Raw genomic sequence first — 23,383 nt, forward strand, 5'->3', positions numbered from 1 at the left:
GACAGCCTAGACAGGGTGTCTGATTGGTCAAAAGCAGTTCCCGTAGTTAAGTATTGAGCTGGAATGTTCCACTGCTATCAATATGTGCACTAATGTGACGACAGAGGTGAGAGTAAATGGAGCTATCGATGTCAGAAAGATTTTATGTGACTCATAGCCAAAGCGTAGCCGTTACCAGTTATAAAACGCACAGGTCATTTGATTGGCCGATGCGGTGCATGTGTCTAAAGGGAGGGACATGATTCTGCAACCACTGCAGATAAGCGTAATGGTCAGAAATACCATAAAGCTCCTAAATATAGTCAATTGTGTTGTAGTGCTAACGGCCTCCATCTGCAGGTCTAATGTCTCACTGGAGTGGAGATGGTCTGCTGGTGTCATTGTCATTTGTCTGACGGTCTCTGGATAGTAATCTAAACTGGAGAACAGGAATGCAGCAACTCATTTGTGTTACATGACATTTCATGCTTCTCGTCATTTATCAAAGTAACGAATTAGCCTTCAACCACGTCTCATTGGGAATCTTTAATTCTCATGTCACAATGATGTGGAAGTAGGGTTGGAAATCGAGAACCGGTTCTTATTCAGATCATTTCTTTTTATTAACTAATCTAGATCCAAATTATTTTCATAATGTTCGGGTCTATTAACTGTTCTTGAATTTATGCATTCTTCACCAATTTGGATGGAACACCACACTTTTTTTCTGCTAATGTCTGACCAATTAAGAACATCCTTGTCTGATTCATAAGCAAATGGCTTTTGTGAGATGGTTCTTTTTAAGGAATGAGTCAAACGACTCTTATATATCTTGAATTCCTCAATCTAACAGCTCTAAAGTAAGTAAAGAATCATTATTGGAATCAATGAGGAACTGGAATCAGTCAAATTCTTGAGATTCCCATCCCTATATGGCTGGTTGTACGAGACGCATTTGGCTTAATGTTTTTTCAAGCCCTATGTTCTTTGTACCGCTGTCAGCAGAACAACAAACATTCATCCAGGTGACTTGAGTGTCTCATACAGGGATATTTGTTGTACAGAGATGAGAGGATTGAAGATGTGTCCTATTCAAACACTCCCTCAGGCTACTGTGAAACATGTGTCTTCTGTTTCTCAGAGAGAAAGATGGCCGAGAGCTCAAAGAAAGCAGCAGCAAGGCCCAAACCGCTGTCCATCTTGCGCTCAATGGAGGAGAAATACACGGCAGCAATGAAGAAACTACAGTTTGGTGAGTCTTGCACAACATGTTCTGATTGTTGGCAACCTGCTGTATATAGGTTTATCAATTACAGATACAGATTTCTTGAGAGCAGTTTGGCCAATGTCCAGGCCCAGACAGAATTTGCAGACTTTTTTCTCTCTTTCTGCACTGATTTGGGGAAGAATCTCCATATAATCAGAGAGTGCTACACTCTTATTTGTAGCTGAAATTCTCAACATTTCTCAATCTCTGCGGCCACGGATTCAATCTGGGCCTGCCGATAAGCAATGTAATATTGATATTGCTCAAATTAAACAAATATTTATTGTATCGATATTTACTCAAAAAAGTGCTCAGTAGAGAGAGTTTTGTTGAATATTATGGAAGCTATGTAGTTTAAATTAGCTATTCCACTTCTGGTAATCAACCATGTAGTCACACTTATAGACTGATTCCGAAAATGTCAAAAGGGTAAAAATTAAAAAAATCATCTTATTTATTGACCTGGACAATATATTGCTAATCTCTGCCCATTCAATTACTGTTACTTGATACACACACATACCACCTTGCCTCTTGACTACATCAATCCACTGTTCTGATTGATGACGAGGGTTTTGTTCTGCCAAATGGATTTATCCAGATCTCTTCAGGAATATACAGTACAGCTGTTTCTGGAGGACTTGAAAAACTGATGTGGTGTTTTTAAGCGGACCTGATGTTAGTAGAGTTAACATACACAGGCTGATTGTACTTTATAATGACCAGAGTGAACAAAGTACATGTTTGTACGGTCTCTCCCAACAGACACGTTTGAGATGGTGTGCGAGGACGAGGACTCTAAGCTGGTGTTTAAGGTGAACTACCATTACCTGTCACAGGTAAAGAACGCCAGCGATGCCAACAGTGCTGCCCGCGCCCGGCGATTAGCGCAAGAGGCTGTCACACTCTCCACATCGCTCCCTCTTTCCTCATCCTCAAGCGTGTTTGTCCGGTGCGATGAGGAACGTCTTGACATCATGAAGGTATAAGCAAACACCTTCCATATTTAAATAAAGAATTAATTAGACATTCTAATTTATTGAGATGCACCTGTATTTTGGACCAGAATGTGTCTCTGGTGTTCTGATACTTTCTGGTACTTTCAAACCAGTTCTTTTTGATGATTTGGTCAAACTAATACACAAAGTGTTTATAAATCAATGGCCTGTGTAGCTATGAGGTGAAATTATAATGCAAAATGTGACAAAATCTAAACTAAATTGAAAACATAGTGATAAGGATCAGTAATTAACTAAAATGTTGTACTTGAGTGATAACTCAAAATGAATCAGTGAATTATTTTTAATACATTCATTGAAATCATCTGAACAAGCTGATTCACTAGAATCAGATTTCTCAGGGCTAATTATGAAAGCAGGACTTAAGTGATTCACTTTGTCAAAATGAACCTTTCAAATTTGACAATTTATATAATTATATTGAAAACCATTCTAAGGATCAGTAACTAAAATGTTGTATTCGAGTGATAACTCAAAATTAATCAGTGAATAATGTTTTTAATCCATTCATTGAAATTAACCATCTGAATAAACTGATTCGCTAAAATGGATCAGGCTTCTTATGGCTAATTATGAAAGCAGGACATAGCTGATTCATACACTGTTGTTTAAACTGTCATGACAAACAACTGCAGCAAAACTCAAACACTCTTACTCTCCAGTGGTTTTTAACACATAAACCCAGACATACGAGTGGTCACACTCTTCCTAATGACATTTGAGAGCTGCCTTTGACCCGCACGCCTCTCAGAGTGTGTAAATGTCAGTGTGTCTGGCCTCAGCTTTGCGTCTCGTACAGGCCAGACCACAGGCAGAGCCTCAGTCAGAGTGCACATTCACTGCACCGTCTGCTTACACTGACCCCTAACAGCAAGTCAACAGCTCTCTCATGTTCCTCCATTATCAGCTTCTGCACACTTCATACAATCTTAATGAGCATTAATAGTAAACTGAGCTTTCCAGATTTAACCTATGTCTGTGTATGAGCACAGCTGTGTGTCTGTGTGTCTGTGTCTGTGTTTAGTGTCTGTGTCTGTGTGTAGTGTTATGTTTGAATGGTCATGTCAAAACAGTCTTAACGCCTGAGTGCAGCTTCACCGCCTGCAGTGGAGAGAAACTGTAGCTTCACTGGATGCCATTACCGCTCTCTCTCTGTGGGAAGGGAAAACAGTTGGGATGGGCACAAGTACTTGGAAGTGACAGCAATAATCGGTCGTGAAAACAATAATTGCGTGAATTTGTTATAACAGTAATTGCGTTATTTTTTTAATTTTTTTTTTTTATTTCAAAATATTTTTACCCACATACAGAACCGAGTGATAACTAAATGCAAATGTGCTGAAAAGGTGACTCATTTTTAATTTTGTGATTTGTTAGGGCGTCATTTTTGGTGGTACCTTGCGGTTGAATTCATCAGGCAGTAATTTGCGCACATTTATTTATTTATTTATTTTAAAGACCGCAACAGCACTAAACACTTTGTTTAGAGCATATTAGATTATGTACTTGTAGAATGCGTTCTTCTTTTCCAAAACAGCTGGACAGAGTGCAGCTGAACTGAGCAGAATGCAGGGGTCATTAGAGTTTTTAAAAGTTGTACTATTTTCAACTTGACATGCCATTCAAAAAAATATGATGTTCATGGTGCAGGAGGCTGAAAAAAAAAAAAAAAAAGTCTTACAGTGTGAGGCACTGATCAAAGTCAAACATCAAAACATGAGGCAACATCCAATAATGTTCAAGGGGATGATTTCCCAACACACAAAGTTGTGCTGGACATATGTTTTTTTTTTTTTAAATGACTTTGCATAGCACTAGTATTTCTGTTATATTTGAAGGCCACTTTGCATATATTGGAAGTTACTGTAGCATTTGTGTCATCTTTATCAAAGTACATTTGACTCATTTCGCTCTTTCAATGCAGAGCCTCCGGCCTCCACACCCACTGGCAAGTTTTTGAAGCATAGGATGGCAGGGCAATATCTGATTGGACGATTCAGTAATATAGTCATCTGGAGAACACTACCTGATTGATCAGATAACCCAACCCCTAAACCTGACAAATCATGTAGAGTTTTCTCATTAATACGAATGAGCCTAATATGAAATCCGCCAACCACTTAATTACCTACGGACGCATTCTGTGAATCACGTAGAAAGTGACTTGTTGGCTCAATGCTGCCAGTGTTGACTACATTATTGTCGAATGGTCTGTACAACCTCTAAAATGTACACAAATGAAAATTAGGTTTATTGTACATTTTTCACAAGCATATTATTTTTATTTCTATCCTGTCTATAAAAAAATGGCATTGTCACTGTTGTTGGTTAATGTTCTCATAACCAAACAGCTGTCTTATTAGATCAGAATGCACATCATGAAATACGTGCAACTTTCAGCGCATTTTTTTTTTTTTCTTTCTCATAGATTTGGCTTACCTGTTTATTATTTTCAACAATGTCCTGATTGTTTTAATATGTTAAGCTTTTACTTGGTGAATTCTGTTTAGAACAGGCTGTAAGGTTTGCTCTATTGGTCATGCACTATTCATTCAATTGTTTTCAGTAAATATGCCTGTATTTGCTAACGTTGATTCAGTGAATGCGTGTCATGTTCTATATTTAATGTACAATGATCATAATGCAAGGCAAGCACGTCGCAGATATATGCCCCTTTTCAGCAGAATTTACTATCGGATTTGGCTGTTGGAATAGATTAAGTATTTTAAGTGGGTCGCATAAACACACGTTTTTGACTTTTATGAGGGTTCCTTTTTAGAGTAGTCGACTCCAAACTGTACATTTAAACATCAGTGAAATTAGTCATTACGCACATCTGTTGAGCACTCAGGTAGATAAAATGGCCAAAATGCCATCCCAGAAGTTGTATCAGTAAAACATCCTCATCTTTCTCCAATTTCCTGTTCTTCTGTCTCTGCTCTTCAATATGATGTTTTCATGTACAGCTGAAGATTATTTATCTTGTTATTGGTCGGTTGCTGTGTTTTAATGTATATTTCCTCTCTTGTTGTTTCAGGTATTGATAACTGGTCCTGCAGACACACCATATGCCAATGGCTGTTTTGAATTTGACGTCTACTTCCCTCAAGATTACCCAAACTCCCCTCCTCTGGTTAATCTGGAGACCACAGGTGGCCACAGCGTCCGCTTCAATCCAAACCTCTACAATGATGGCAAGGTGAGCGTGACTTCCTTTTTTGACTTTGGATAACTGTTTGGTTAGATCATTTTTATATTGTTTGCTTTTTTTCTTCTGGCTCTTTTATTCTAATCTCTCTGTACCTACTTTCATCCCGTCTGTGACGCCCAGGTGTGTTTAAGTATCCTGAACACCTGGCACGGTCGTCCCGAGGAGAAATGGAATCCTCAGACTTCTAGCTTTTTACAGGTGAGAACAGTTCTGTCTTTCTGTGGTTTCTCTTTAATGAAGCCTCTCAGTGTTCCTTTTCTCCTCTGTTTATGCTTATTAGTCAATTAAGGTTTTGCAGAAATGTCCATTATATTTAAAGCAGCTAATTTGATTAAAGCTGGAACATATCACCTCTAATTCTGGATGACATTGTTGCTTTTTGGAGCAACTTGTATTGTGAAAGTGCTATACAAATAAATTAAATTATTTTTGTCCTTTTCAGAGAATATTTAGTCATATATTGACGCATACGCACACACACCATCAGGCATTTGCAACATTCCCATCCTGATTTCCCTGCAGTAATTATCTTCCCCATCTCAACCCAATCTCTCTCTCTCTTTCTCTCTGTCTCTTTCCATCATACCTCTCTGTATAATAGGCAGGGGAGCTGTTTTCCTAGTGTAATATTGATCTGCGTACAGGCTCTCCTCTTCTCTTCCCTCTCTCCCCTCGTTCGTGCTCATGTACTGCTGCCAGCAGTTCATAGAAATGTCTCCATTGATTAGTGCTACAGTTAGCGTCCAGCCGATCAATAAATGGAAATCAAGCCCAGGGACAGTGCCACTATGGTCAGAAAAAGCCAGTGTGCTCTTCACCTGCTCCCTGCATCATTTCTCAGTGGCTTTCTAACTCATTTTTGTGTGTTTTTAGGTACTGGTGTCAGTCCAGTCCCTTATCCTGGTGGCTGAGCCATACTTCAACGAACCGGGTTACGAGCGTTCCCGGGGCACGCCAAGCGGAACGCAAAGCTCCAGAGAGTACGACGGTAACATCCGGCAAGCCACTGTCAAGTGGGCCATGCTAGAACAGATCCGCAACCCTTCACCCTGCTTTAAAGAGGTCAGAGGTCAACCATTTCACACACACACAATCAGCAGGGCTCCCCAAGGTCATGGAAAACCTAGAAATATTAGAGAATTTTGAAATTGTGGTTGCCAGGTCTGGCAAAGCCATGAAAATGAATACAATCTTGAAGGAATAGTTCACTCAGAAACAAACATTCTGTCATAATTTACCCACCCTCATGTTGTTTCAAACTCGTTTGACTTTTATTGTCTTCTGCGGAACTCAACTAGAGAAATTTGAATGAATATCCCAGTTCACTTTCATTACACTGACATTGTATATTGACTCACTTTCAAGCTTCAAAAAGGGTACAATGGGTTTTGGTGAGAAACAACTTGAAGTAATTTATTTATTTATTTATTTTATTTTATTTTTATTTTTTTTGAAAATCTTGATGTCCATTGTACATTAAAGGAATATTCCGGGTTCAATACAAGTTAAGCTCAATCATCAGCATTTGTGGCATAATGTTGATTGCAACAAAAAAAAAAAAAAAAAAAATGTCTTAAAAAATATAAAGCAGGCTACAGTGAGACACTTACAATGGAAATGAATGGGGGCCAATTTTTGAACCTTAAAATACTTTTCAAAAGTATAGCCACAAGATTTAAACAATATGTGTGTTAATGTGATTTTACTTTGATAAAATTGCTTACTAACCTTCACAAATGATGTCTTTTAGAGTACAAAGCAAATTCTGGTTCCTCTGCACCTTCTTGGGTCTGGTGTGGGCATATCAGCTGTTCTTGGGTTGTGCCTTTCGGCTGCCTTGCCACCCCAGACAGTTATGAGGCTGGTACATTACCTCTGTATCCCAAAATGGACATTATACAGCCTGTTTCCATGCCAACTAGAGCATTGTTCAGAAGGATAAAGGGCCTTAATGGTCTGTCATTTGGGCAGAACTGAGTCAGGCTGGGCATCGACCGGTACAGCACAGAAGCTTGTACACAACTCATATTCAATGTGATAAATCATGAGGTATTGAGCCCAAACACAGCCGGTATGAATGATGAGAGCTTTAGGATGGTGAGAAGAGAGGACATGTAGGGAACGGCGCTCTCTCGTCACAGACATCTGCATTCAGCCGTTAAAAGAGAGAGAACTGTGACGTCATCTATATGGATGTGCTACATGGGTTTTTTCAGACACAAGTGCAGCTGAATCTTAAATAGCCTCTCTATCTCTCTCTCTCTCTCTCACACACACACACACACACACACACACACACACACACACACTCAAACAAGCACCCATACACACAGACATTTAAACTGTGGCACATCCACAGATTCACACACACACAATTTAATAAACAGCAGGACACGTAGCTATCTCCCTCTCTCTCACACATACACACACACTCAGAGGCAGTCAGGCAGGGTAATAAATGGTGGGCTGTTGATGTCAGCACAGGGAGGGGAAAACATGCACGTACACACTCCTTTCCCGCACTTTCTTTCCTGCGTGGATGCAACACGCACTCCATAACCACGCTGATAATTGGTTCTTCTTAAACGGATAGTTCACTCAAAAATTTTAAGTTCTGTCATTACTAAATTCTGTCATATGACTGACTGTCTTTCATGAAACCTAAAAGATGTTAGACCGATTGTTAGCCTCAGCCACCCTTTACTTTCATTGTATGTTCCATATGTGAAAGTAAGTCATAAGATTTGGAACAATACACCGATCTGCCACAATATTAAAACCACCTCCCTAATATTGTGTAGGTCCCCCCTTGTGATCAGTGTATGAGGATGAATAAATTATGACAATTTAATTTTTCAGTGGATTGTCCCTTTCAGTGGCAATTCTGTGCCATTCGCTTTTTCTTTTTCTCTCTCGCTCTCTCTCTTACCAAGATCATTGCGTATGTTCCTTTGGGAAATGAATGAATATGAAACAAACTCTGCATTATGGGAGAGGCTGTAACAGTCACATGTCTGGCTGGTGACCTTTGTGTGTACGAGAGAAAGATGGATTTATGAAGGATGGATGAATCGAGACAGTGAAAGAGAGAGATGGATAGAGATAAAGAAGGCTGGTGATCTGAGCTGGTGAGGTTGAGCTCGGAGCCAACGAGTGATGTGCAGAGGCCGCCGGGGTTTCCATGACAGCACTGGCAAGACCATCGATCACACACACTCATTCCTGAATCCCTTTGGCCTGTGCTCGTTCTCTTCCCCCTAGAAGTTTGATCCATTCAGCATCTCACTTTCACAGGCAGGAAAAAGTGCACATCTTAATCCTGTAGAGACAATAGGTGAATTTTGTGCTTTTAAAGTCATTGTTTATTAGGGCGTTTTTACACTAGAGCTTTTGATGTGCGCCCAAATCCATTTTCAAACTCGAGTGCACGGCAAAGGACCACACTCAAGTCTTGCAAATGATCATCAGGTTCATATGGATCAAAATAATTTACAATAAGTATGAAAGCAATCCGGCCTAATTTGCGGAATTTCATTTAAGTATGCGTACGCAAATGCAAAAACCCTTTGCCCCAGTGCATTGCCAACACGAGGTCCGGTTGAACATGCTTGATGTGCGTTCTTGCGCCTGGTCTGCAACTAGAAGCCCAGTTCGCACGATCATGTAGTGTGCACACTCCTGTGACTCACTCCGACAAGTCGCAGACGTTGCGACAGATTTCAAACCTGCTTGAAATCGGCCGACGAGTTGTCAGGTGTGTACACTGTCCTGATGAGCGAAAGACAGGCAATGAGCAACAGCTAATGAAATAAAGAGAGAATGCAAATGGAGAGCAAGGCATTGGGAAGCAGGAGACAATAATGGGTGCAAGCCCTTCTTTCATGTTGTTTGTTGACAAGTTATCACAAATAAACTCTCCCGTTGTTAAATGCTCGAGTTTGTGAAAGCATTTCGGGATCATAGTTTCAGTCAGAATGGCAATAATGTAGTTGATACACCCAGTCTGCGATCAGTTGTGTAGTAGGACTTAAGGATTTATCAGATAAAATTTAATTCTGTAGTGTGTGTAGTGCTTTCTTAAATACATGTAAATGGTGTCATTGTATTACACATTATTTTTAGTGGTTTCAGAGTGATTGTGTGCTCAGTACACACAAATTCTATATATCTGGTTCCCTGAGTATCCGATGTGCTCTGAGTTCGGTTCGGTGTGCTAACGTTATATTTGAAGTGCTCCAGATTCACTTTAATTGCACATTTGTGTCATTTCAGATATTTTTGGCCACTACAATTCACCATACAAATCTAAAATAACCGCATGACACAGGGTTTGTGTGGACAGATAAGAGCATTTCACTGCTTTAAAAGGCCGATGTCAACTTAACTACAACAGAAACTTCAGTTCCTTCAGTTTTGCGCCAAAACAAATGCTTTAGGGTTTGACCGGACTGCATACCAATGCCACGAACAAGTTAAGAAATTATTAAAGAAATAAATTATTATATTAAAATAATAATAATAGTTATTATTAATATTATACAATAATATATTTATATAACTTAAGATTATTATTATTTTATTAAGTAGACTGGTTGTAAAAAAAGTCATAATGAAATGTGAGCTGACCCTTTCACAAAGTGGACAAAAACAGTGTACACTGTAGACGGATGCAATATGATTGCAATGTTTTTTGTCTGTTTCAATGTTTTATCTATTTTGTTTGGTTCTTTTTAAGAGAACTCAAGTGTGAATACCCTTTCTAAAACAGTATTTTGATTAAAAGGAATCACTAACTTTATATACACTCAGTGACCGCTTTTTAAATTATAATTATATACACTCTCACCGGCCACTTTATTAGGTACGCCTGTACATCTGCTTATTCATGTGATTATCATGAGGCAGCAGTGTAATGTATAAAATCATGCAGATATGGGTCTGGAGCTTTAGTTAATGTTCACATCAACCATCAGAATGGGGAAAAATGTGATCTCAGTGATTTAGACCGTGGCATGATTGTTGTTGGGTGACTATATGCCACTCCTGGCGCAAAAATTCAAGCAGCTCGGCTTTGTTTGTTGGCTTGTGGCCATCCATCTTCCTCTTGATCACATTCCAGAGGTTTTCAATGGGGTTCAGGTCTGGAAATTAAGCTGGCCGTGACAGGGTCTTGATCTGGTGGTCCTCTATTCACACCTTTATTGACCTGGCTGTGTGGCATGGGGCATTGTCCGGCTGGAAAATCCAATCCTCAGAATTGGTGGAAGTTGTCAGAGCAGAAGGAAGCAAGTTTTCTTCCAGGATAACCTTGTACGTGGCTTGAGTCTTGCATCCTTTACAAAGACGAATCTGCCCGATTCCAGCCTTGCTGAAGCACCCATGGATCATCACCGATCCTCCACCTGGTCATCTAATGGTTAGACGGAGACCTGGAGAGGCCTTCAAGCCAGTTTCTCACACCCACTGTGAAATTTGGTGGAGGATCATAAACATTATCCATATGACTCCAGTGGTTAAATTAATGTCTTCTAAAGCGACACGATCGCTTTTGGTGTGAAAAAGATCAATATTTAAGTACTTTTTAACTATGATCCAACGCTTCATGAGAGGGTGGAGTCCAAGCAGTCTCTCATGTGACGTATTCGCATTGCCATGGATACAGATGTAATCTCACGTTCTCCACTCGCCAGTTGAGACATCCAGGATGAGCAAACAAACACACCATTGTGAGTAAAGAAACAGATCATTACAGACCTAAACCAAAACCAAGCTACTGTACATTGTTCCTCCTCCTCACTTGACACAGTGCTGCTCTTCTGGCTGTGACGGACGTGTATCAGTTCTCGCGTGTTTCAAATGCCAATGTGATTACGTTCACTTGCGCATACCGCTGCTCACCGGAAGTATGATTTAGAGTTAAAGTACTTAAATATTTGTCTTTTTCACCCCAAAAGCGATCGTGTCACTTTAGAAGACATTCATTTAACATCTGGTGTCATATCGATGACGTTTATGCTGTCTGTCTGTGATTATTGAAGCTTCAAAAGAGAAATCTCCATTCACTTGCATTTTAAGGACCTTGAGCTAAGATATTATTCTATTTTTCTGTAAATGTGTTATGGTGAAGAAAGTCATACACACCTGGGATATCATGAGGGTGAGTAAATAATGAGAGAATTTTCATTTTACGGTGAACTATCGCTTTAAGATTGTTTTCTAGTGCTTATAAATTGTAGATGCGGTTGACGCTTGATGGATGGGCTCTAAAGGAACTGACTCATAAGTCTCTTTTTTTTTTTTTTTTTTTAAGAACAGTGCTAGTGTTTATTTTTGTGTATTAACTTTGTGTGTGTAGGTGATCCATAGGCATTTCTATCTGAAGCGAGCAGAGATTGTGGCCCAGTGTGAAGGCTGGATCTGTGATATTCAGCAGTACAGCAGTGATAAGAGAGTGGGCCGAACCATGTCCCACCACGCAGCTGCTCTAAAGGTGAGAGCGACAAAATTGTACAGTATCATGCAAAAGTCTTAGGCATATTAGATCACAAAAAAATGTGTCTTAGAATTATTGTATACATTTTGCTTTAGTCTGTCAATAGGAAATAAACATTTTAGATTTCCAAACATACCTTTTATAAATGGAACATAATAGAATTAGAACAACAGAGCCTATGGCCCCCACAGAGCCCAGATCTAAACACTGAGTCAATCTGGGATTACATGAAGAGACAGAAGCAATTAAGACATAGATCTGTGGCAATATCTCCAAGATGCTTGAAACAACCTATCTGCCAACAACCTTGAAAAACTGTGCCTGTTTTAAAGGCATAGGGTTGGTCACACTCTGTATTGATTTAGTATTGATTTAGCTATTTTTTATATTTATTGCACTTTGTATGAAGTTCATTGATAAAAAATATTCATGCCATTATATTTTTACTGACTTGATCATTTGTCAGCAACTACCCAGTCAAATTATATGTATAGGTTTTGTAAGTATATGTTGTTCATTGTTTCTTAGAGCTGTAATGTATGTAATGTTTTAAGAGCTGGTTGGTTTGTTCAGTGGCTTAAAACTCTTTATTAAAGAATATTTTAATATCTAATAAATAGGAAAAATACTTCTGTAACAAAGGCTGCTGAAAATTTTGATAGTCACTATTGTGCTCTGTTGTGCCTCTTGTTGTCTTTGCATGACTGATTCCATGCTCTTCCATGTGTTTGTGTATTTTTACAGAGACACACAGCACAGCTCAGAGAGGAGCTACTGAAACTTTCCTGTCCTGAAGGCCTGGAGCCGGACGGGGAGGAGTTTTCCGAGAAGAGCACCTTGCTCATGGTCAAAGAGCCGCCCAGTCAAGACACAGAGAAGCAGACTGACAACCAAGGTGCCCACTGCAGCGACGGCCAGCTATGATCCCTTCCCGCCTAAAGCCCCACCCACCGCCTTTGACTATCCAGTGATATTGAAAAGACTGGATGGCTTTCATGATGAAGTCATCTTTTTGTCAATATTTGTATGTAAAAATCTAATTATGTTATAGCATAAAATGAGAGGACAGAAAAAAACAACAAAAATAAAAGAAAATGAAACCGCTTACAAACACCCATCAACACAAGACAAACCGCTGAACTTTGCTGCGCCCTAAAAAAAAAACAGAGGAGCCGATAAAATATCTTTTTATTTACCTGTAAAATGGTATAAATATGTGCTTTTTTTTTTCTTAATTTTCCCAAATTGTTAAATAACCACTGATTGATATGTTATTAAACTTGTTTATGTAAACAAAATTAAAGATCAAATCACAGTATATATAAGGGAACTGCCTTTAGTGGAGAATCTTTACCAAATGTTCATTTCTCTTATGTTTTTTAAGAAAACCGTAACAAACACGCCCATACCCACTCTTTAAGTTTCTTCAATCCTCTGGTGTCCCGCTGACAGTGCTTTGGTTTCTACGGACTTGTGTACACTTCAGTAATAAAGCCTGACATGGATGTTCAGAAGTGCTCTTATGACTGGATGCTCTTGTTCAGGCTGATCAATAGCATGTTTTATTTTTGCCCTCTCTCTGCTTTTAAGTGCAAGTTTAATAAATGCAACTTGTTTTACTTTGCTTGGAAATATACGTTAATGTTGGTCTGTGCATGCAGATTTTAATTTATCCTCTTTTATTAATTTCTTTTTGTGTCTCCAGCATGAGTTACTCACAAAGGAGGCAGAATTGCAATTATGTTGCACTAGATGATAAAATTTTAAATATTTTTCATTACACATTTAAAATGCATTTCAAGTGTGTTCCAGTTTATTAATTTAGTGTTCATAAGTGTTAGGTAAGTTGCTCAAAAAAGTAATCCATTATATATTATTCATTTCTTCTCTAAACATTGTAATTAGATTATTATTTCATCAAAAAAGTACACATTACTAATTACTTTTGTTACTTTCTAAAACACTTTTCACAGAAATGTTCGTTTTTCCACTCACCGAATTTAAAATAATGTCAATACATGTTCTTCTGCTTTCAGAAATGCAAACAGATGTACACATGATTGACACATGAAAAATATAATTCAGGTTTTAAATTTATCCTACATATTATTTAGAAATTTGTAACCCAAGTAATGTATACTTAAAATGTATTAACTCCATTGCAAGTCTAATCCAATTATAAGAATTTAAAATGTAATCGCACTACTTTTTTGACTAAAAAGTAATTAGATTACAGTAATTAATTGCTTTTTTAAACAGATTACAGTAACACTGGTGTTCTTAGGGTCTAAAAGAGTGAATCTCACAAATGAATGTCTGGGTAATTTCACTTAAAAATAAATTAGATTTTGCATAAAGACATTTTTTTCATTGTGAAATAATTTTCACGACATTTGGGCACATCGTCCCCCAAATTTGCATTCCTGTAATGTGGAACAATTTCATTCTCATTACTATAAAACCATAATGAAAATCATACATTTTGATGCGACCCTGACATTTCTTGGACCTACTATCGCAGGTAAAGCTATTGGAATTTTGTTCTCAACTGATATTCATCCTCGTATTTCTACACGCATTTACAGTTTTCAAAAGGATTTATTTTCCAAACTAAAGTCATTTTGTGTGTTTTGTGGTGCTCCAAAATTGAATAATTTCCAGCTTTTCAAATAAGCTCTGTAGTTTGGATCTTTCTAAAGCCTTTGCAAGACAAAATAAGAATTGAGTGAATAGAGACACATGCTGAGTTCTGTTCCAAATCTGAGCATCTTAGAAGAGGTATTGATAATTCTCCTGATCTTCCTGTATCTCGTCTTGTGAGTGGGAATTCCACTGATGAACATGAAAGAATGAATGAAGGTGTGTGTGCAAATAATCTCTATACACTATTGATCTAGTTTATTTGGGGAATGCAATTGCGATCCTGAGAGCATTTACACATGTACTGTACGCGTTCGGTGTTCAGATGGATTCTCCCAAGTTGGTTGTGATTGCCAAGGTCATGATGTTTTTCTGCAAGCCGTATGTGAACACAGGGGGCTGTTTCTGTCCTCTCAATTCTGATTTATCGTAATGTTGGGCGTATAACCTTGTTTCAGGATTTTATTGTATCCTGCATCGAAGATCTATAAGAGTTTGGTTGTCAAATTGTAGATTCCACAGAGCAGTTTTTCTCTGGGATAGTATACATCTTTTGAAATAGGATGTCATCCTTTTTTTCTTTTGGTGTGAGGGTTCACAGATAATGTGTCACTATGTTTGTGTTCCCTTTTGCTCCAACAGCAAAAGAAAGAAAAAAAAATCCACTCTTACATTTCAAGGTCTTTCAAAAAAGAGGGAAAAAATAGAGTGGTGGATGACAACAGTCAAAAAAGAGAAATATACCAAATTTACTGTCACTCCCTCTGCAGCTGTGTTGACTAGTTTTCTTTAAATGAATGGCAGGTAATGTAACAAAAAATAATGGGATAAGTTTGCAGTATATAATTACAATTTTGCATTGTGGTCTCATAGAATTACATTACTTTTCCTACACAGTGCATTGTGCATTTTGCAGCAGTTTACTGGTAACAATTTATTTACTTGCAAACAAATTATGAGTAAAATGGCAGATTATCAGTTTAAAACACTTACTGTAGGTCATGACTTGTAAGGGGATACATTTAACATTTGCTTTACATACTGCAAGAAACGACATTTGCGAGCTTGTTCAGGCACGATCCAGTAGTTCAACTGACAGAGCGTTGCACTTCCAATGCAAAGGGCCAGTTCACAAGTCCCGAAGAGCACACAAATCAGCATGTGAGGTGGAGTAATAAAAACACAAGCAAAATGATGTGTTTGCTTCACATTTGATTCGATGTATCAGTAAGATAGGTTTACGGTAGGGAGGTCGGTTTTGCTGCTTTAAAACTCTATAGAGTAATAACCTTAAAAAACGTTATCAGTTTGGGAAAAAATGAAACTAGCTTTTAGTGCCACACAGTGAATATTTCACCTTGGAACTGCCACAATATGTGTAATGCACTACGGTTTATCATTTTGCAAAAATGTCACAGTCATGCAATTTTTATGGGATCAGACTAAACAGTTGTCTAGATTTACACCACTAAATAAGGCTGAAATGCATTGGCACAAGCTGTGAAAAGGGTTTCTGAAAGGGTCTATTCACATTGAAATGAGCTTTATTGACATGACTGTGTAGAGTAACAGTGTTTGCCAAAGCATTGAGTAATAAACAGTACACACACATTAAAAAAAAAAATGCACAGGTACTGTATGCACAAAAACTTTCAAACAATGAGTAAATAAGGGAACAAAGCAAAGTAGATTTCTGTTTTCTGAACAAGAAAATGTTAGTGGTGCTTGATGCTAGTGCTTCTGAGTGGTTACTAGGTTGTTCAGGGTGGTTACTAGGTGGTTGATTACAATCCCAAGTCAAAAGAGCCCACCACCAATTCTCTTTGATATTCTGGTCCTTGTATATGCCATAGGTCCCTTTTACAATATTTGATACTAGAGTTTACATGGGAGTTTTTCATCCATTTAATTGTCTGCCAGGTGAAAATTGCAATGTGATGTCATGTAATGGGATCCCGCTGGTACGTGCTATGCAGTGTGTAAACCTCACTCCCCTGGCCTCAAGAAGTGCACTAGCAAATGATGCTAGGGGCTGTAGCCTTTAGCTTCCTTGTTAGTGCGCCTGCCTCCCATGCCGGAAACCCCGGTTTGAATCCTGCTCGGAGCAGGTCGAGTAGGACTGGTTACAGTAGTGCCATGACCCGAATGGGAGTGAGGTTTAGGGGGGTGAGTGTAAACCTTACTCCCCTGGCCTCAAAAGGTGCCTTTAGCCTCCTCGTTAGCCCATCCACCTCCCAAGCCGGCTTTCGTCGGTTCAAATCCAGTTCGGAGTGGTTCGAGCAGGGCCAGTTATACTCACGTGAAATTTACATGCTGCTTCCGAATGTTCATGTACACTGAAATTGACCCCATTCTGCCAACTACTGACAAACGCCATCCCCATCAGATATTTGTGAATCAATTCAAACACATTCACATTTCCCTTTGGCAAGCAATCTAAAAGACAGGTTCTGGTCACATGGAAACTAGGAAGTAACTGCATTCACATAAACAGTGGTAAGCAATGCTGAGGTCTTACGTTTTCACACTAAAATTAAATTTTTTACTCCACTGACAGTTAGGTTTAGGTTCATGTTAGGTTGAGTTAGGATGTATGGGTTAATAAACTATTAATTCCTGTTGACTTTTGCACATTATAAAACGAGCATGTAATCATGGATAAGGTTGACCTATGCTTAATGTCATGGATCACTGTCATTGTTACGGTCATTTCTTCCTACACCCACGTCTAATAAGAAAACATCACTCTGCATTTGAGTTGACCTGTCCTCTGGGTTTCCTCCTTATACGTGAGAGTCTTTTCAATACGCACTCACACAAATACACACAACAAACTGCCAGACCTTCGGGACTCCAGCAATCATCTGCAACTCAGCGTAATCAAGACAAATCATTTGCTTGATTTTTATAAAAAGAATGACCTTCTACTGCTGCCAGAAGCATCACAGAGATGAAACAAAACAGGAGGGATCCAGGGGTCAACAGGCCCCTCAGGTTTCCTTATGCTTACAGCCAGTCTTTGGTGAAGACAGATGCAGACTTCATTTGCATTGGAAGCTTTAAATTCACAGTTCTGTGCCTGTTTGATGTCATAAATTTATTTAAAAAAATAATCAAGCACTTTATTAGAAAAAGGGAAAGATGAATGATATTATTTCAAAGAAACAAAGGTGAAAGGGAAAAGGTTCTTTGACTGAATATATCTCTATCCAAAAAATTAATAAATAAAATAAAATAATAATAAAATAAAATAAAAAAGAGAACAATTTCTGACTCAATCTTTCAGCATTCAGTTTAACTGGGCATATTCTTTTCTTTGATATACTAATCTTTTTTTTATCCCTGTCAGTCTTGTTGAATTGCTTAAAAGTTAGAGTTATCTGGCTAGCACAAACACAAGTTTTTCTGATTAACATTTTTTATTGATTTGTACATATAACAAAGAAAAACAAAACATATATACATTGAATCACCATTTAACCCCCACTATTACCCCTCCCCCTCCCCAATCACCAACCCCACCCTGACCCTCAAAATAACTGCCCCATTTCCCTTCTGCATGACACCTTCTCGAAAGCTGCCACCCTCCCCATCTCTGCGCACCACTCCCGAAATAAGGGCGCTCCAGCCGACTTCCATCCCCTTAAAATAATCTGCCTGCCTATCATAACACTGGTCAGCACCCAGTTTTTTATGTGCTTATCCCCAGGGGTGGGAGGGTTACTTTTTAAATGTATTCCACTACAGATTACAGAATACATGCTGTAAAATGTAATTTGTAACGTATTCCATTAGATTACTCAAGGTCAGTAACGTATTCTAAATACTTTGGACTGGAATATGATCGTTCCTGGTAACGTGCATGTAAAATGGCTAGAAATACCATTTTAGCTTAGCATAAAGCTGACAATTTACACAAGGTTTATTTCTATTTCTTCTGCTTCAAACTTACTTCTCTGTCTGCTCGTATGAATGTAACACATCATAAGAAAGTGTTTCACCGTTGTTCAAATGCACTTTGGATTGCATCATTAATATGAATAAATGTTTTCCATCTGAAAGGACTAAATATTAAATGAAACAAATGACAATTAAATGCAAAGTAATCTCTTCAGTAATCAAAATACTTTTTGAATGTAACTGTATTCTAAATACCAATTATTTAAATTGTAACTGTAGTGGAATACAGTTATTTATATTTTGTATTTTAAATACGTAATCCCATTACATGTATTTCGTTACTCCCCAACCCTGCTTATCCCCTATATTGATGACCACCCCATCGTCTAAAATGGGGCAAAATTAAATTTGAGTGCCCAATATGTCACACATAAAACTCTGAACCTTCAACTGAAATTCTTGGATCTTAACACACCACCAAAAAACATGGGTTGTGTCTCCATCTTCTGATTGGCATCACCAGCCGGTGGGTGTGTCTTTAAGACCAAGCCTACACAATCTAGTGGGGGTCCAATAGAATCTATGTAAAATCTTGAATTGCATAAGGCGCACCCTTGCATCTCTAGATACAGACTTGACATTTTTTAGAATCCTAGCCCACACTCCCTCCTCCAATACCAAGTTTAAATCTTTCTCCCATAATCTCTTGATAGAAGTTAAAGCTCCGTCCCCCAGACTCTGAATTAGCAGGGAGTAATACACTGATGCCTCATGATCTTTTCCAAAAGCAGTAATCACCACCCAGAGTATCTGCCGCTTTAGGGGGGTGTATGCTACTCCCAAAAACAATACAGAGCAGGTGGCGCAGCTGTAAATACCTATAGAATTGAGATTTGGGAATCCCAAAATGTTGAACCAAATTTTCAAAAGATCTCAACACTCCACTCTCATATAGGTCACAGAGTGTAGTAACCCCCCTCACAATCCACTCTGATCAGCAGAAAGGGGATTTATTAATACATAATTTAGGGTTCAGCCATATGCTTGAGGCAACATTTAAATAAATGTCTGAATCAAACACTCTAAATACTTTTGTCCATAACGAGTGCAAATGCGAGATAACGGGGTGTAACTTAACTTCTCAGGTTAGTTTGATAGAAAGGCTTTGCAATGGCAAAATAGGGGTAAGAACTTCCTGTTCAATACAAAACCAGGGAGGGGCTCTCTCAGGTGGAAGCAACCAATGAGCCAAATGCCTGAGACCGAATGCGTAATAATAAAATAAAATCTTGGGTAGGCCTAGCCCACCTTTGTCAATCGGCCTATGTGACTTACTGAAGTGTAATCTGGGACGTTTACCATTCCAAATGAAGGACTTTGCTATGCTATCAGATTGCTTGAAATAAGAGAGGGGGACATCTACAGGGAGAGATTATAGCAAGTAGTTACATTTTGGAATATAATTCATTTTAATAACATTAACCTTCCTAATCATAGATAAATGTAATGAAGCCCACCTGTCCACATCACTCAAAAACCTTTTTATTAAGGGGTCAAAATTAACTCTAACTAAATCAGACAAATTTGCTGGGAATAAAATACCCAAATACTTAATGCCCTGTTTGGGCCACTGGAAGGTGCCTGGCTGGAAAGCCGTTACTGGGCAGTACGCTGTCAGAGCCAAAGGTTCGGATTTAGACCAGTTGACTCTGTACCCTGAGAACTTCTGTGGAGGCAAGGCATAGCTCTAGTGGGGTCGGAGACAAATAATAAAATATCATATGCATAAAGCAAAAGCTTTTGCGCCACACCTCCCGCCACCACCCCTGGAAAATCATCCTCCTTTCTTATCGTGACTGCTAATGGTTCCAGGGCCAGACAGAACAATAATGGGAAAAGAGGGCAACCCTGCCGGATGCCACATCCAGAGTAAAATAGTCTGAAATTAATCCATTTGTTTGTACCGCCGCTACCGGGTGACTATAAAGTAACTTATTCCATCCAATAAAAGTTTTCCCGAACCCATATATTTCCAAAATCTTAAAAAGATAATCCCATTCTACCATATCAAATGCCATTTCGGCATCAAGTGAGATGGTAGCGACCAGAGTCTGATCATTCGCCACTGACCACATGATATTGATGAGACGCCTAATGTTATCAGAAAAGCTGCGGCCCCGAATAAACCCCACCTGATCTATATGTATAAGAGATGTCATAACTACTTAATTGGTTAGCCAGATTTTTTGACAATATTTTTATGTCTAGCTGGATCTGGGATATTGGACAGTAACTCTTATACTCACTTGGATTTTTGTCCTTTTTAAGAATCAGACTGATCCGGGCTTATGTCATGGTTGGCGGAAGCTTTCCATTCTTTAATGATTCCATATAAACTTCTAACAAAAGTGAAGCCAGTTCTGTAGCATAAGATCTAAAAAATTCAGTGGCAAAGCTATCTGGCCCCGGTGCATCGCCAAGCTCCTCCAAGGTTATCTCAGAATCAAGAGAATTCTTTTGCTCAATCGTCAGTTTAGGGAGTTCTAATGGTTCCACAAAGTTTCTAATATCTTCATCAGTAGACAAAGACATGGAACTATAAAGATCAAGATAAAATTCTTTAAAAGCATTATTAATATCAATGGCCAAGGTAAATATTTGACCACCAGCAGATTTCACTGAGGGAATGGTAGAAAAAGACTCTCTCTGCTTTATGTATCTAGCAAAAAGCTTCCCTGCTTTGTCCCCCGACTCAAAGTATGACTGTTTTGCCCTGAATAGCCAAAACTCCACCTTCCGCGACAAAATAGTATTATATCTGTATTTCAAACGGGTCAATTCTCTGAGGCCATCAGATGACATTCGGCACTTCAGCTCTGCCTCGGCACTTCTAATATTCCCTTCCAACTCCACGAGTTCTCATTCTTTGGATTTTTTGATGAATGAGGCATACTGTATGATCCGACCCTTAAGAACTGCCTTAATTGCCTCCCAAGCCATGCCCACAGAGGATACTGAGGACCAGTTGGTCTCCATTTAAACATTAATTTCAGACTTTAACATTTGTTGAAATTCAGGATTTTGCAAAAGGGATACAATAAAGCGCCAACTATATGATTTCTTTTTCTCCGTATGTGACAACACCTCTAAACTCACCAGGGCGTGATCTGAGACTAAGATGTTTCCAATTGAGCAATCAACAACAGAAGAAATGAGGGACTTATATACTGTGTATATATAAATATATATATATATATATAAAAATCTATTCTAGAATAAATCTTATGGACTGATGAAAAGATGTATAGTCCCTACCAGATGGGTTCAAAAGTCTCCAAATATCTGTAAGACCAAGATTTTTACACATCCTGTGAAGCGTCAGTGTTGCTCTAGGGGGCTTACACACTTTTGCTTCACTATGATCAAGGAGTCCATCAAAAGATTTAAATCTCCTCCCAATATTATATCATGAGGGGTGCCAGTGGCTTGCATCATCCCTTCAAGATCTATAAAAAAGCCCTGATCATCAGCGTTAGGTGCGTAAATATTAGCCAAAATCAACCTTTGAAATATCTTTCCAAATGTTTCAGCTTCCTGCAGGGAAAGATGCGTTTCTTGAAGAAACACTTTATCATACTTCTTAAGTTTAAGAAGAGAAATAACCTTCCTTCTTATTATGGGGTGCCCCAACCCGTTCACATTCCACGTGGAGAGAGACAATCCACTCATATTAACATTTGACATTTTGACATTAGAAAAAATAGATTGTGTGTAAAAAATAACATTATAAAGACCACATTCCATCATTAGTGCAACAATCAAACCCCCCCCCCACCACCGAGAAAAAGGAAAAATGCACGCATTAACCCTGCGCACGACAGCGCCATCCCTCTAAACTCAAACAGTCCATGTAAGGGGCCTGGTTAGCTCAGGAATTACTGAGACTTAGAGCGCACTGGGAATTGAGCATTCCAAATTGGGGAGAAAAAGGGGAAAAAATCAACAGAAAAAACAACAAAAAACAGTCCATGCATGCCTACGAGAGCCCCCGCGATAACTTTGCCATTGGATTGCTCAAGTCCGGTGTTTCTATACAAATTTTGTGAGACAGAATTACCCAACAGAAGATAATCTATAAAACAATCACCAGCCAATAGGCAGAATAAACATAAAGAATGTGTAGATTCATCCACATAACTGTCCCGAAGGTGTGTTCCTCCACAAAACGAGGTCCAGCTACTAGCAAAACCAGAAAAAAAAGAAAAAAAAAGGCCTTTCAGTTTCCTCGGACAGTCAAACGAATGTTCAGTGAGCCGGTTCATTCGACTGCTACATGAGTGCAACATATGTCACTCCAATGTCCTGCAAGAAATACTCCACAAAACAAATTCCAACCAATAGGAGGCATTAGCACAAAGAATGTGCAGATTCATACACAACACTGTCCCGAAGGGGTGCTACTACACAAAACCACTCCAGCCGCTATGCGGAACCAGCACAAAAAGAAACAAAAAAGGTGCTCAGTTTCCTCGGATGGTCAAGTGAATGTTCAGTGAGTCAGGCTCACTTGGCTGCAACGTGAGTACCACAAAATAACTTACTCAGTCCATTGACTTTATGAAGGACATCGTTTGCTGGGGACATGTAAATATTTTGCGGCCATCCTTAGCATCTATTCTCAATTTGGCCGGGAACATCAGTGCAAAAGCGACCTTCCATTGATGTAAGAGTTTCTTGCATTCCTTGAATCAAACACGTTTCTCTCTTGTCGATATCGCAAAGTCTAGGAACAAGAAAATGCTGTGGTTCTTCCAAGAAAGCCTTCCTTTACTCCTCGCCTCGCGTAACACAAGATCTTTATCGGATGAACGGGG

General features: G+C 38.8%; 1 protein-coding gene across 8 annotated transcripts in view; it reads left to right on the top strand.

The window, feature by feature from the left end:
• The window catches only part of birc6 (baculoviral IAP repeat containing 6), a 149,578-nt gene extending 135,990 nt beyond the window's left edge, over positions 1-13,588 (top strand). For all 8 annotated transcript variants that reach the window (XM_051646496.1, XM_051646497.1, XM_051646502.1 and 5 more), the window contains exons 68-74: positions 1,121-1,231; positions 2,012-2,229; positions 5,303-5,464; positions 5,597-5,674; positions 6,350-6,538; positions 11,832-11,966; positions 12,714-13,588. In XM_051646496.1, coding sequence (XP_051502456.1) covers positions 1,121-1,231; positions 2,012-2,229; positions 5,303-5,464; positions 5,597-5,674; positions 6,350-6,538; positions 11,832-11,966; positions 12,714-12,893 — 1,073 coding nt within the window. In that variant the 3' untranslated portion in view covers positions 12,894-13,588. The remainder of the gene's footprint in view (positions 1-1,120; positions 1,232-2,011; positions 2,230-5,302; positions 5,465-5,596; positions 5,675-6,349; positions 6,539-11,831; positions 11,967-12,713) is intronic.
• The last annotated feature ends 9,795 nt before the right edge of the window (positions 13,589-23,383 follow it).

The sequence above is a fragment of the Myxocyprinus asiaticus genome, chromosome 20 (genome assembly GCF_019703515.2).
Source record: "Myxocyprinus asiaticus isolate MX2 ecotype Aquarium Trade chromosome 20, UBuf_Myxa_2, whole genome shotgun sequence".
In the NCBI taxonomy this organism is placed as follows: Eukaryota; Metazoa; Chordata; class Actinopteri; order Cypriniformes; family Catostomidae; genus Myxocyprinus; species Myxocyprinus asiaticus.